Source organism: Ceratina calcarata, unplaced genomic scaffold (assembly GCF_001652005.2).
Source record: "Ceratina calcarata isolate Rehan_Ccalc_2016 unplaced genomic scaffold, ASM165200v1 scaffold289.2, whole genome shotgun sequence".
NCBI lineage: Eukaryota > Metazoa > Arthropoda > Insecta > Hymenoptera > Apidae > Ceratina > Ceratina calcarata.
The window spans coordinates 780,772-795,264 of NW_017151272.1; the positions used below are offsets into that span (position 1 = coordinate 780,772).

At 38.6% G+C, this 14,493-nt stretch overlaps 7 protein-coding genes across 17 annotated transcripts in view; 3 read left to right on the top strand and 4 right to left on the bottom strand.

Annotated features, from left to right (window-relative positions):
• Nucleotides 1–97: 97 nt before the first annotated feature.
• On the bottom strand, nt 98–4,180 carry IleRS (Isoleucyl-tRNA synthetase). The gene has a single exon (XM_018022435.2). The coding sequence runs from the start codon at nt 4,037–4,039 to the stop codon at nt 290–292; it is 3,750 nt and encodes a 1,249-aa protein (XP_017877924.1). The 5' UTR covers nt 4,040–4,180; the 3' UTR covers nt 98–289.
• A 114-nt stretch (nt 4,181–4,294) lies between these two features.
• Prp18 (pre-mRNA processing factor 18) lies at nt 4,295–5,666 on the top strand. The gene has a single exon (XM_018022479.2). The coding sequence runs from the start codon at nt 4,520–4,522 to the stop codon at nt 5,528–5,530; it is 1,011 nt and encodes a 336-aa protein (XP_017877968.1). The 5' UTR covers nt 4,295–4,519; the 3' UTR covers nt 5,531–5,666.
• P5cr (Pyrroline 5-carboyxlate reductase) lies at nt 5,660–7,425 on the bottom strand. Its single transcript, XM_018022480.2, has 6 exons — nt 6,874–7,425; nt 6,550–6,803; nt 6,407–6,488; nt 6,212–6,348; nt 5,936–6,147; nt 5,660–5,877 (listed from the first exon to the last, which is right to left on the bottom strand). The coding sequence occupies exons 1-6, from the start codon at nt 6,962–6,964 to the stop codon at nt 5,808–5,810; spliced, it is 846 nt and encodes a 281-aa protein (XP_017877969.1). The 5' UTR covers nt 6,965–7,425; the 3' UTR covers nt 5,660–5,807.
• Nucleotides 7,426–7,604: 179 nt separating this feature from the next.
• Blos2 (biogenesis of lysosome-related organelles complex 1 subunit 2) lies at nt 7,605–8,319 on the top strand. The gene has a single exon (XM_018022481.2). It carries the CDS (start codon nt 7,619–7,621, stop codon nt 8,111–8,113), a length of 495 nt encoding a protein of 164 aa, XP_017877970.1. The 5' UTR covers nt 7,605–7,618; the 3' UTR covers nt 8,114–8,319.
• EloC (transcription elongation factor elongin C) lies at nt 8,238–10,205 on the bottom strand. 4 transcript variants are annotated; one of them, XM_018022482.2, is made up of 5 exons: nt 10,114–10,205; nt 9,735–9,795; nt 9,459–9,527; nt 9,072–9,265; nt 8,238–9,005 (listed from the first exon to the last, which is right to left on the bottom strand). In XM_018022482.2, exons 2-5 carry the CDS (start codon nt 9,765–9,767, stop codon nt 8,864–8,866), a joined length of 438 nt encoding a protein of 145 aa, XP_017877971.1. In that variant the 5' UTR covers nt 9,768–9,795; nt 10,114–10,205; the 3' UTR covers nt 8,238–8,863. The 4 variants fall into 4 exon arrangements, with proteins under 4 accessions (XP_017877971.1, XP_026668395.1, XP_017877972.1 ...); XM_026812594.1 differs by lacking the exon at nt 10,114–10,205 and adding an exon at nt 9,864–9,966; XM_018022483.2 differs by lacking the exon at nt 9,459–9,527.
• On the top strand, nt 9,513–12,273 carry LOC108623739 (sister chromatid cohesion protein DCC1). Of its 2 annotated transcripts, XM_018022478.2 has the most exons (9): nt 9,513–9,643; nt 10,369–10,446; nt 10,511–10,687; nt 10,754–10,952; nt 11,016–11,208; nt 11,280–11,496; nt 11,564–11,673; nt 11,746–11,929; nt 11,986–12,273. In XM_018022478.2, the coding sequence occupies exons 2-9, from the start codon at nt 10,427–10,429 to the stop codon at nt 12,089–12,091; spliced, it is 1,206 nt and encodes a 401-aa protein (XP_017877967.1). In that variant the 5' UTR covers nt 9,513–9,643; nt 10,369–10,426; the 3' UTR covers nt 12,092–12,273. The 2 variants fall into 2 exon arrangements, with proteins under 2 accessions (XP_017877967.1, XP_017877966.1); XM_018022477.2 differs by lacking the exons at nt 9,513–9,643; nt 10,369–10,446 and having other exon boundaries at nt 10,471–10,687.
• Nucleotides 12,103–14,493, bottom strand: part of Fak (protein tyrosine kinase 2 Fak) — a 36,689-nt gene continuing 34,298 nt past the window's right edge. For 5 of the 7 annotated variants that reach the window (XM_018022473.2, XM_026812584.1, XM_026812583.1 and 2 more), the window contains one exon: nt 14,149–14,463. In XM_018022473.2, coding sequence (XP_017877962.1) covers nt 14,149–14,463 — 315 coding nt within the window. Of the gene's footprint in view, nt 14,464–14,493 lie in introns of all 7 variants that reach the window. The other 2 variants (XM_026812585.1, XM_026812581.1) reach the window with 1 other exon arrangement.

Consider the following 14,493-nt stretch of genomic DNA (forward strand, 5'->3'; position numbering starts at 1 on the left):
TCTCATTGATTTAAATTTATGTAAATACAATTTTTTAGTTTATCTTGATTTATTGAAATGCAGAAATAAATTCAATCAATCAAAGTATACAATTGTATAGTTTATGATAATGATCTTTTATTATTTTAGTTGTACAAAATCGTTGAAATTTGTTTTTTCCCAAGAATCGTGCAGGTCCTCGTGCAAGGCGAAGAATTACAATCTAGCTATGAAATTACCAAATCTTCGAGGAGGACGTATGTGATTAAACGCAAATAAATAATGAATGAAAATTACTTTTAAATAGAACTTAACTTAATTCAAGTGTCTTTCCGTGTAACTCGTTCACCAGCTTCGGCACGAGTTTAGTCAAGTTGGATGTTTTAAATAAAATGTTTAATCGTTGCTTCAACATCGTGTCGTCTAAATTGAAACTCCCCTTTGGATTCTCCAAAAGAATAGTACCTCTTCCCGAAATACTGTTAACGTTAACAAATTTACAGACCGGCACCTCTTGCTCCGCGGACACTGGTCTCACAATTGAACCTGCCTTCACTATTCTTATCGTTTGTTTATGCAACGACGAAATGTTCGTCTCCTGCGATATTAATTTATTGCCTGCATACAAATCATAGGTACAGCCGTAAATACCGAATATTAACTCGATCTCGTGTTTCAACTGCTCGTAAGAGATAGAGGCTGGCGAATTTGGGATTTCTAATAATACAGTACCCGTACAACTAGTCGCACCGAATCTTGGTTTCATGCCTGCAAGTTCAACGTTCGCGTATTTCAAAAACGGTTCTACAATCGATTCGTCGTTCTTAATCTGACCCATCCCAGGATTCACTAAAATAAGATCCATGTCTATGCCTTTAATTTTCTGCATCTTCCTAATAATTATATTAGCCTCACTTGACATTTTCGTTACATCTTCTACCCGGGTCTTGGTCCCATTCTCGATCAACTCTTTGTGACTAACGATTACTTTAGCTAAATTGCTGTCTTGATCTTGTATCTTGTAATACGCGATTGCCTCGTCCGATGGAACCAACTGAGCTTCCTTCCTAAGTTTCTGTACGCGATTAATTACTTCTCTCGCTATTCCTTCATTATGCATACTTTCGTCGGGTGTAACGTCCAACAGAATTAGAACGTTTCCTTCGCTATGAGCTTCATACTGTTTAGACAGCTGTTCCGCAGCTGGCCCGGTAAAACTGAACATCAATCGTAAATCTTGCTCTTCCAATTTATGACCTTGCACCGTGATCTCCTTCTGCGCGATAAATACTTGTAATTGTTCATCGTCAAGTTCTTTAATAGCCTGAGTAACGGATTTGAATTCCCCCTTGAGACGTGCTCCAAGAGTTTTGTGATCTGGCTCGGCCCGCAGTTTAACACCGTACTTGTTCTTATCTGTGGTAACTATCAACTCTTTCACGTTAAGTTCCTCCAGGATATAAGACTTTAATGTTTCGAGTTCCTTCAATACTTTAGGATCTTGATGAATCACTATTACTTTCGGCAATGGATATTTGACGGGAATGGTCTTCCTGTCTCTTACTACACGTCCGAGCTCAATCACAGTCTGCATGTAAGATACGGCACTTTCAATCTTCTCGTCTATCAACTGCGGATTAGATTCTGGTATCATTTGATAGTGTACACTGTCCATGTTACCCTTTATCGGAGGAAGTAATTTCACCAGGCGCTGGAACATGAATTCTGTTAAAAACGGTGTGAACGGTGCATTCACGCATACTATTGTATAAAGAACAGAGAATAACGTTGTCAATGCTTGTTGACAATCGGTCGAATCGCCTTCCCCTTTTATACGTCTTCTATTCATTCGTACATACCAATTAGTAAGATTATCTATGTATTTTACCAAGTGCGGTATCACAGTGTACAGTTTGTAAGCTTGCATTTCTCGTTTAAAAGATTGTAACAAAGTCTGCGTGAAAGACAGGATCCATCTATCCATTATATTATCGGAGTATACACCTCGAGAATCGTCATACACGAAATTAACTTTCTCTTCTCTTTCAAATCTCTCGACGTTTTGCATTAAAAATCGAAACGCATTGTACCACGGGAGAAATACATCCTTTATGACATCCCTGACTCCCTCCTCCTTAAATCGCAGATTCTCCGCTCTTACAACGGGAGAATTGATTAAGTACAAACGAAGAGCGTCCGCTCCGTATTTATTGATAATTTCCATAGGGTCTGGATAATTCTTCTTGCGTTTTGACATTTTCTGTCCGTCAGACGCAAGTATCAGACCGTTGGCTACAAGATTCTTAAACGGAGCTTTCCCAAAGAGAGCTGTTGATATAACTAAAAGTGTGTAAAACCATCCACGAGTTTGATCGATACCTTCCCCAATGAAATCGGCTGGGAAACTTTCTTCGAATTCTCTTCGATGCTCGAAAGGATAATGCATTTGGGCGTACGGCATCGAGCCAGATTCGAACCAACAATCGAATACTTCGGGTACGCGTCGCAGCGGCGGGCACCCCGGGCGCTTCGATGGTATGGTCAAATGATCGATACTCTCTCTATGAATGTCCGTTATTTTCGTGTTCGTTAATTCCTCTAACTCTGCGATGCTTCCTACGCACACGATTTCTTGTCCGTCTTCTGAAATCCATATCGGGATCGGATTACCCCAATAACGATTCCTACTGACAGCCCAGTCCCGAGCGTCTCTCAACCAGTTACCAAACCGTTTCTCTTTTACATAGTCTGGCACCCAGTAAGTGCTGCTGTTCACTGCGATCAGCTTCTCCTTTATAGATTCAACTCTTATAAACCACGAGGGCACTGCTTTGTATATTAAAGGTGTATCAGATCTCCAACAAAATGGATAACTGTGCTTCGTAGATCCACTGTAGACTAATCTCTTGTTGGCTTGAAGATACTTGATAATATCCTTATCAGCATCCTTTACGTACTTTCCAACAAAGTCACGCACCGGCTCCACGAAACGCCCACAACTGTCGATAGGACATACGATCTCTTGGTCTCTCGTGATGATTCCAGCTTCCAGGCAACACCTATGATCATCTTCCCCAAAGTATGGTGCTTGGTGAACAATTCCTGTACCAGATTCTGCCGTAACGTACGTATCATTTAACACCACAAAAGCTCCGTTGTTCCTCAAATGTAGGAAGTACGGAAAAGGAGGCTCGTACCTTTTCCCTTTTAAATCAGATCCCTTTCTTTTACCCTGAATGGTATAAGACTCTTTAGATTTGTATATAAGATCCAAACTTGACTCTAGTATGATGTAGACATTGTCAGAAGAGTAATCCTTCACTTCTACATATTCGAAAGTAGGATTGCAACAGAGTGCCATGTTACTGGGTAGAGTCCAGGGTGTCGTGGTCCAGGCAAGAATAGAGACACCTGGCTCGTCCATCAAAGGAAACGACACTACTACAGAGGGATCCACAACGTCTTTGTAATTTTGACCAGACTCAAAATTCGACAAGGGTGTGTTACAGCCCGTGGAATAGGGCATAACTTTGACACCTTGGTAGACGAGACCTTTGTTGTACAACTCCTTAAAGATCCACCATATACTTTCCATGTACCAAGGATACAACGTTTTATAATCATTTTTGAAATCTATCCATCTGCCAATTCTACCAACAATCGTTTCCCATTCCGTCGCATATTTCATTACTATGCTCCTGCATTCCTTATTATAATTCGCTATACCGATTTTAGCAACATCGTCGGGACCTTTTATGTTTAATTCCTTGTCAATTTCGAATTCGACGGGCAAACCGTGAGTATCCCAGCCGAATCTTCTCTCCACGTGATAACCAGTTTGATAGGCATACCTTGTCACGATGTCTTTTATCGTTCCTGCGAGTATATGCCCGTAATGCGGCAATCCCGTCGCGAACGGTGGACCATCGTAGAATGAATACTTTGGTTTTCCTTTGGACAGTCTCAGACAATTTTGGAACGCGTCACACTTTTTCCACAGTTCCAATATGATCGCCTCTTCCTTCGGGAAATTGATCGTTTCAGGCAGTTTCTCCATCATCTTTATCAATTACTGTTTGACAAATTATTCGGTACCGGCTGGTACACTGATGTAATCTATCCGATTCGGCGTGTCATACATAGACCATCGCCAGTTATTACTTATTACACGTAGTTGCACGTAGTAAAAAGAGGTTAGCGCTCCGATTTGTGGACACGTGTTCTCACGTTCTCAGTACTTCTCAGAGAGGTGAGAGTGTGAGAGTCAGTGAGAGTGGAGTGGAGTAGTGGAGGTGAGACCGTGAGAGTGTGAGAGGTGAGCTGAGCGCTGTGATGATTTAGACATTTAATTTATTACGATTGCGTATACTATTAATCGTGTTAAATTTTCAATTTTCTCCCGTTACCGCGGTTTATCAGATCTTGGTTAAAGTACACGAACTTTAACCTTTTCACCTACAACGTTTATGCGCCGATTTTTATAATAAATCTAAACAAATACTACTAGAGTGATTTTACAAGTAATAAAAGCTTGGTTAGGATGGACATTTTAAGAGCTGAAATAATGAAAAAGAGAAAACAACTGGAGGAAAGCAACGTCTTGCAGAACAACAGAAAATATTTTAGAAGAGGTGAATTGATTGCGAAAGATCACCATGTAAAGGAAGTGAAGGAGAATAAAGATGAGGATGTAGCGGTTAACATGATCCGTCAACAAGAAGACTCCGTAGCTGACGGTAGTTCCGAGCATTTAACGTTACCTAGGCACGAAGTGATCAAAAGATTACGCGAGAGAAGCGAGCCTATATTATTGTTCGGAGAATCAGAGATAGAAGCGTTCAAACGGCTGAGGAAATGTGAAATCCTTGAGCCCGAAGTGAACAAAGGTTTCAGAAATGATTTTCAAGAAGCCATGGAACAGGTAGATCAAGCATACTTGAATGAGATATTAGCATCTTCAAAACCACAAGATCGTGATGGAAAAGGAGATGTGCACGTACCGGACGAGGGAGTTACTTACGAAGATTTGCAGAAGATGTCTGTCAAATTGAACAAGGGTGATAGAGACTTTGACATGAATGTTATCACGCAATTCATACAGTTCTTGGTGCAAATGTGGGGCAATCAATTAAACAGTAGGAGCACTGCCGAGAAAATGGGTACCAGAGGGAAAATGGCCAGTGCTACTTATGCTCAAACGAGAGAATATCTAAAGCCCTTGCTTAGGAAATTAAAAAACAAGTCCTTACCAGAAGATATCACTGACAGTTTGACCGAGATCGTAAAACATCTACTCGAACGAAATTACATATTGGCCAGCGATTCGTACTTGCAAATGGCAATAGGAAACTCTCCGTGGCCTATCGGCGTAACTATGGTCGGTATTCACGCGAGAACCGGAAGAGAAAAGATTTTCTCAAAGAACGTGGCACATGTGATGAATGATGAGACTCAGAGAAAATATATTCAAGCGTTAAAGAGGCTAATGACTAAGTGCCAGGAATATTACCCTACAGATCCGTCCCGTTGCGTAGAGTATTCAAAAACGTGAAATCTTTTTCGTAGAGTATAGAAACAACGAGATTTAATTAAGATTTATTAAAGTACAACCCATAAGCTATAAGCTATAAGATAGCTATAAGTACATTCTGTGTAAAGATGAATTAAAATTAAATGCGTGTATATTATATAATATATATTATATAACCCTTTCATTTACTCCCACTGTTTACATCGTCAAAGTACATCACATCTTATAAAAATATTATACGAAAAATAACATAATTTATGTTCACCATTTACCCAGCTTCAATCTTTCACACTAAAGTTTATTTTATCTTAGAAGTTAACTCGTTTGCCTTTTTCACTGCAGCTTCAACTGCATTCATCATGGAAGCTCTGTAAATACATTTATTAAGTCATAAAATGTATCGATACAAATGTTAATGGTTTTTACCTGACTTGTCCAGTCTCCATGGCATGAACTCCTGTGATAGTTGTACCTCCTGGCGAGCATACTTCGTCCTTCAACTGGCCAGGGTGCCTGCCAGTCTCTAAAACCATTTTACCAGCTCCGACTAATACTTGTGCTGCAAATTTAGTTGCCATCGGTCTTGGAACTCCCATCTTGACAGCACCGTCTGCCAATGCTTCTATAACGAGGTATGCCTGGAAATTTCATTTAATTTTAACAACTGTTTTCAACAAACGTAAATTCCCTTGTATCGCTCACATAAGCAGGACCAGATCCTGAAAGACCACCTATAGCGTTCATAAGAGACTCGGGAACATGTTCTGCCATGCCGATGTATGAAAATAACGTTTCCACCATAGTTTCGTCTTGATCCGTTGTGTTCATGCAACAGTACACTAGAACCAAAAAGTATATCAAGCATATTAATTACACGAAGAACATTAAAATTTGTACCTGTTATTCCTTCTCCAACCATCATTGGAGTGTTGGGCATACATCTGACTATTCTAGGATATGCGACGATAGCTTTTAGTTTCTGAAAATGAGACGTACATTCAATGAATCTTCTGGAGTTGGTAAATGTTTGATGGTCTTACACTAGCTAAAGTCTCCAACGTGACTCCTACAAGAACTGAGACAAACAGTATATGTGAACCCTTCTTTGTTATCGTTGACAAGATACCACTGAGTGCATCATCCAGCATATGGGGTTTCATTGCCAAAAATATGATTTCACAATTGTCTACCACTTCTCCATTTTTTAATGTTGCATGTGCACCCAGATCATTCCAAAAGCCTAGAGTTTTATTTGTACGGGCGGAGACCCAAACGTTGTTCGGACTTAAAATGCCTGTAAAACCAATTTTTCATTCATCCAGAACTGATCGCCGGCTGTTGTCTTTCCAATAGAATTTTATTACCTTTACGAATTAAACCAGCGCCGATAGCACTTGCCATGTTTCCCCCGCCGATGAAACCGACTTTAGTTGACAATAAATTATATTGATCCATGTTTATTAATGTATAATTAAGTACCGAATATAAACGATTCTCGTGTCAAGTACAGTGCAACACGTTTGTATTTTTTTCAATGTAGATGTATACTAGCTGACACCGCTGACACTTGACTGTTCCTGCTGTTTGATGCTGATGCTACCGTTACAACGAGACGAGATGAATTGCAAATTGAGTGCTAATCTCTTTATACACCGTTATCGAATATATTTCTGTTACTCGATATCAAACTTGTTTATGTCATTTAAGAATTCTTCTTGAAACATTTTTAAGAACGCGGTAGTCAGACACAAAACATCACGAAGTATGAATAGGACATAGACAGATGCGTGTAAAAGGATTAACTGATCAAGTACAGGAGATTTGAAGATTTTGTTTTTTATTATTATGTAAACACTTGAGATAGGGAAAAGACCAATTTTTCTACATATTAATTCTTATCTCTTATACTACAGTAAATTATCGTTCACGTGTCGGACTTGTCATTTATTACTGCGCTATCACTGGCTATCACACTGAACCATGGACAGAGCCGACTCAGCCGACTAAACAGGACTGAACACTGAACTGAACCTGACAGTGACAGTAATGTCAGAGGTTGTGGGAGTTTTCAACTTGTTATTGTTAAAGATATAATCGTTCACCGCGGCAATGACGTCGGTTAAAGAATCGGTGAAAGAGGACCCTCAGATCGAGCAGCCTCCGTTCTCGGAGAATTCAGATCTGAATTCGAGGTGTGAATCACCTAAACGTGGAACTACTCTGTCGACGAGCACGAGCAGTTTCGAGGCATTGGATCCGCACGATCCGAATCTCAGTCGTTTAGCTAATACGATGTTTCAAAAGACCGGAGAATATTTGCAGGAAGAGCTTACTGCCACACACGCCGACTATCGTTTGTTGGAACGCTTGAACAAGGAAACGATCGCCAAGTACACCGAGTTAAAGACGATATCCTCGAGTGTGGCTCAGTCTCTGGATGCTTTAAACGAGAAATACGAGAAATTGCAACCGATCTTGGACAATATCAACGAGATCGATGATAGTGTAACGAAATTAGAGCAAGCTGCGTATAAACTGGCAGCGTACTCGAAAAGGTTAGAAGCCAAGTTTAAGGACATTGAGAAAGATGCCAAGAGCAAGTAAAACGTGTAAATAGAACTGGTTTCCATTGTGGTATTTATTAAATTATTGTTTATTATTTAATTAAGAATGAAATCAGTTTAAATACTATTGCATTTTCGCTTACGGAGGTAAGAAACGAGGGAGGTTAAATCCAATTCTTATAATTAATCATGTTAGAGTACAGTCTGACACGTACACATTTCTTTATAAAGATTTCGTAAAAATGTGTTGCGTGTTCTTCTTCTTCTTCTTTCCTTATATTATATCACATTATACATTTCTAAATATAACATGTTCTACTTATAAGCCTATGTCATACTTTCTACATGAAAAAAATATAGGAGACCTTTACAGAATTTATTCGAAAATAATCGTGTGATCTGTGTGACGGATGAGGGAAACTCCAAGAAAATATTTCTATACAGAAGTAAAGATGTGTCTATAACGTATTGAACATATTTTCAAAAATGAAAATATCAATTATTTCTGTGTCAACTGTGTACAACGCAAACCTTTTTCTACAATTGTCACTGAGATACAAATCAACAGCGTAGACGACGACCAACGAAACTTTGATTCACTGATTACTTTGATTTCGCATATTCAATGCCCAATATAACATAATTATGTTCAGTTATCAAAAACGTAACTGCAAAATATAAAATGCAAAGATGAACATTTTTTTAAAATACAACTGAATCGCTTAGTCCTTCGAGACTAGACTGTCACAAACGGCATGCCCGAGAATCAGTTGCTATCGACATATTATTTTTAACAGTCTAAAAAGTTGCCAGCCATCAATAATTCTAATGCGATCTCGGGTGCAATTGGGAATTCCGGTATCTCCGTGCTGCTGTTCGTGTACCGCACTTTGTATGTAAAATACATGCAAACCTTTTGCAGTACGTGAGATCTGAAAGTAACGTAATTTAATATGCGATTTAGACCTCATCGTTCGCGAGATCGAAACGGAACTTACGGTATTTCACGGAAATTAACTTCGTTAGCCTCGTTCTCCGCAAACTGGCCAGGCCCGCTCAACATAGCTTTTATCGTCCCACTGGTCAGAGCATGTTCGCGTTTAACAATGAACTCGTGCCCATCGCTGCTGACGAGCTTCACGTACATCGCGTTCGGTCCCTCGCAGCCCCCGTAAACAATCCCATTCTCTTCCTAAAAGATCATCCCACTCCCGTACATTACGCTGTATGCATATATTCAGGTTTAGATGTTATTGGTACATGAACTAACGTGCAACTACCCTATTGTTAGTAATCGAAGGCAAGCAATACAAGGAACAGAAAAGAGAAAGAGAGAGAGAGAGACTGTTAAAAGCAGCAAAATTTTAATTTGCAGAAATAGGTACCGCATCCAGATCAATAGATGAAGTGCCTTCTTCCTCTTCTGGTTTATCGATACTTTCGTCCTCATTGGGCTTGATCCAAAGAAAAATTATCATTAATCAACATATTGGCTTTACCATAATTTTCCTGTTTTTCCAATTAGAGGAATTAATGAAACTGCAGTTATGATAGTAGCCCAATCGTAACGGTACGTATGTTTTCTTTCTTAAATACACGTCACATATCCCAACTGTCATAAAAAAAAATTTAGCATGCATTACATTCTCCACGTAACGTACCTTCTCCGCCTGGGTGTTCACGTCGCTTGACATGTTTGTGTTTTATAGGATGGTCGCTTTTCTAAATGAAAAATTACATTAATTAATATACTACAAATAGATGTCCGCCTATTGGATAAAATATTCTACTTTGTGACGGATGTCAGGAGGTTAAAACACGACATTCCCCGACAAATCTAACACTTGTCTATCGACAGAAAAAAAACAAACGACACTGTAAATATTTGTCGAAAGCCGATAAATAAGAATTGATACCGAACAATTCATTGCCTCAATTTTGCAATTATCATCGCAGCTTTTCGGACGAAAATATACTTGATGTTTATTTTTTTATTTTTTTTTTATTGCATCGTATTTAACAGTGATTAATTGTACGTACCTCGGTGGAAAAGAATATTGTGCAAATTCAGACTTTTTGATCACGACAAAGTTTTCTAATAACGGAACGGCAATTAATATGGCCACTGGCGATCCTATACACTCCCGATCGTGCTCCCGATGAATCGAAACTACATCTCCATCTTTGTGATTTACGTTACGATTGGTATAAAATGGAAATAGACGCGCTGGGATAGAACTGGATTTACTATATTATAATTTTGTACCGACGATAAAACGATTTTGTGCTCAACAGGACCATCTTTGAATGAGTTACTAATAATTTAGCTTGCAACATTCCTAAACATCACGCGATGGAAACAACGAGCACCGGGTAAGATTCCGAATTTCGCGTGCGTTGAGAATGTATCATTTATGTGCCTTTTAACTTTTCGAAGCTACTCGCCGACGATAGAAGATGTACGGGAGAATTTGCAGCTGGCTGCTATTAAGGAATCAGACTTGCAAAGTGTAACGCAGATCTTGTTCTCCGAGCGAGAACGCGATATGCACGAGCGTGTAAAATTATTGGAACTCGATGAGAACTTGTTGAAGACGATCGAGAAGGGAGAGAGGTACACGTTCGTTTGAGTTCGTTCAGATTTTGTTCATCACTTATTATTACATCTGAAACATTTCAGTTTAAAGTTTCAGGGCTGTAAGAATGATACCGTGGTGCTCTGTACTAAAAATCGAACGTACGACGTCAAAGAAGTGGAAATATCGAATTCCCTGATGTTAACACCTAACTTAGAGTTGTCTGAACAAACAAACGTAGACACACCTGATAGAACAATGAAGGTTCTCAATATTTCAGGGATTTTTCATACATATTTTGAGGTATCTATATAAGGCAAAGATCTCTCTGAGCTTCTGTTACAAACCTTTGCTCTAATGTTTAAGGCAAAGGAATGTGAGCCCAGATTGGAAAAATTATTCACTATACTCGAACCGACGTCTTACAAGGGAGTCGAATACGAATCGTCGATACCTGAAGAAGATCTGTACGATTGGCGTAGATTGCAAAATGAGATACAAGCTAGCGAAGAGGAACTGGTTCAAGCTTTGAACGATTACTTCATAGTCAATATTGATGGTATTGAACTACGTAACAGCTGTAGCACCGTGTTACGTGATTATACAGCTGTCTTCTATTTTTGTCCCAAGGCTATTTTCGGTTGATATCGTTCGAATTCAAAGTTCGATGTGTGACCCTCATGTTAGATCTCTTCGAGGAATTTAGTTGGGAAATAGACGAGGTGGATAGAGAACTTACGTATGACCATTTAAAAGACTTTATACCCAAACCAGTTTTTGATACCCTGTTTAAAAAGTATACAAATACAAGTGACAAATCTAAAGAGGATGGAACGAGATTACATAGGTGAACGATCTCTCTCAGGTTTCGAATGCGTGGCTTTCGTTCGTTTCAATTACTCGCAATGTTTTAGATATAACGAGGAGCAGTGTTGTAAAACTTTGGCAAAGGTCCTCCTCGCTGCTTCTCCAGTCACTGAGTACAAGCAGTTCATGGAATCATGGAATATCGGCACGCCAGAAAGTATACAAGAATGTTCGTAATAAAGATACGTGACGTGCGTACGAATGAAACATTGAACTCGTTTGTATGTAGAGATAAAACCGAAAGAGGAGTACTTGAACGGGATCGCTCTTATCAAGTGGAACAGTTTAACGATGGAGAAGGAAGTGGTATCCTACGCAGAGACCGACCTACCAAAGGATATTAACGAACGATTTAATGCACTTTTCAAAGAGAAGGATAAGTGGACAGTCGAAGAGATTACACCGTACATAACGTAAGAATGAACCTGTTGGTTAAACATAAATGATCTTTCTGATGTTGTCTTTACAGAAATTTAACGAGTCAGAAAATGAACGTGAACGCAGCTTTAACGAAATACGCCAGGTGTTCGGTGATTAATGGTGTCAAACATTACAGCTCGAAGCACGGTAAATAGAAGATCCTTCCTGATGCCGAAATCATTCTTGCTGTTTATTACTTTGCTCCGTGTCATAATACATAGTTACCTTTACACAGTTTTATAAATACTTTTTTATACGTTTACACACACACTCTCTCTCTCTCTCTCTCTGCATCATTTACTGCCTATAACAATAACAAGATGAATGACTGAATGAACGACAGACTGATTTCATTTTAGTGCCTATTTCCTCCTTCTCTTTTTAACAAGCTGCATTCCCACGAACGATTGTGCACACTATCAATTATGAATACTTTATATACTCGTTATTTTGTTGCAAGCAGCGGAAACTTGTAAAATTTTATCGTCCGAACAAAAATAAATTAAGCTTCTATTATCCTCGAGTCAATTTATATAGAAATCGGGATGGTGATTCACCAGTCAAGCACATTAATTAATCGTGCCACGAAGATATGCAGTTCTCTAAAACTCGTACATTCCGCGCGAAGGACAGGATTCCTTCCTAAATATTTAATAATTTTATTACATCACACGTTACGATATTCGTCATGGCATACTTGACGATAATTACATTATACACTTGGAAAAGAGGGGACGAAAATGATGCGTATATAATGCTGCAATACCGGAGATGGCATGAACGTAGATCAAGAAGAAGATTGAATGTTTTTGTTTAAAGGTATCGATGGAATTTCGATAAACAAGTGAAACAGAATAACGTTCGGTCTAACTGTAAATGATACCATGTTTGTTCAATCGATGTCGTCGAATCATATGTATGAATTTTGATTATTTTATTTACACATGGTTATTCAAATAAAATTATTTATGCAGATGCAATAGCAATATCAAACGTCGTTATGTGTCCCTGGGACGATGCATTAGAATGTTACTGTACATTTTCAATCTGTTACACGACGGCAAAATTGTATAAGCACACGTTGGCACGTTATCACTACTGCAAACTACGCTTCGTATAAAATGAACAATGTAAATATCAGTCGATTTTCATTTAAACTAAATCCTCCCAGGAACAAGAAAGGGAGTAACAAACGTGTAAAAAAAAAAGAATGGAATACTTTATATCTATGGAATATCAATAGATCCGTAAATGCACTGTTTTTACAAGCGCATTGCATTGACAAGTTATCGATACTATCCTTACGCGAAGAGATGAAATTCTGTTTTTTCTTTTCATAAATATTTTGTAGGAACTGACTTGCCGTTGCGAAGAATGATTTGTTTTTTTATAAAACAGTTTATATAAATTTCACGTTAATCGGTACGAATCGCTAAATAATTACCTAATAGAAATAACATTCAGTCCCAGTTTTTTTTTTACGATTATGATCACTCCTCGTAGCAGGAAACAGACTATTAAATTATAAAATTGTAAAGATAACTTCGTAAGTTTGTGTCCTACGCGAAATGAAACTTTCTGCGCGCAATGTTCCGAACTGATCGTTTAAATATATATATAATATATTTATAAATATATCTATATATCTATATATATATCTATACGTATAATTATTCGACTACCTACTTACAAGGTGACGCAAAAAGATATTTCTTGACGATTCAAATCTTTTATAAAGAAAAAATTCAAGTATATTGCCACGTGTATATATCATACGAACAAAATTATTATTCAAGAAAATTTTCTGCATCACTCTGTCCATGTTGTCGTACAATAACAAATTAACAATAATCCTAAAGCTTTGGAGTGATTTCTTTATAGCTGTGATTTACGCTTCTCGGAGATAATCCTATCGCTACGTCTAACGAATACTGTCCTATCTATAAGTACGTGTAGACAATGTCTATTAAATGTCAAAAAGAGCTATAAAGCACGAATACTAAATCTCCTGTTGCTGAGTCATGCGTAAGACGTGAATGGGTAACTGTACGACGTAGTTTATGTACATACGATCACTTCCAAGTTCTCCCTTGATCGAGCAATACGATTTATTTCCGGACAATCGCTACGTCCAGGAATCGAGGGCCTTGCTTCAACAGATTTTCATTCGCGAGCTAAATAACAGCTTATCTTATCGCAACGTGTCTCGTTGTTAGCTATCGGTCGTCGGACTTTCGTTCGTCGTTTTATTATTAGGCGCGAATACCGACTGTTGATTGATACCTGTCGTGACCGGTTGAACGACCGGTCCTACCGTTTGGACTAAATTACAGGTAACTGGTATCATCGGTGGCAGATTTACAGAGTTGTTCATGGGACTGATATTACAGGATAACGACGGTCGCTTTCTCTCTAAACTGTTCGTAGCCATTTGCCTCCTGGTCGTTGAGTTACGCTCGAGGCTGTTCGTGACTATATGATGCCTTCTCTCTAAACTGGAACCGCTGCTAACGTCCGTTTGACTGCCCTGAATCAATCAGATTTTACAAGTAATCGA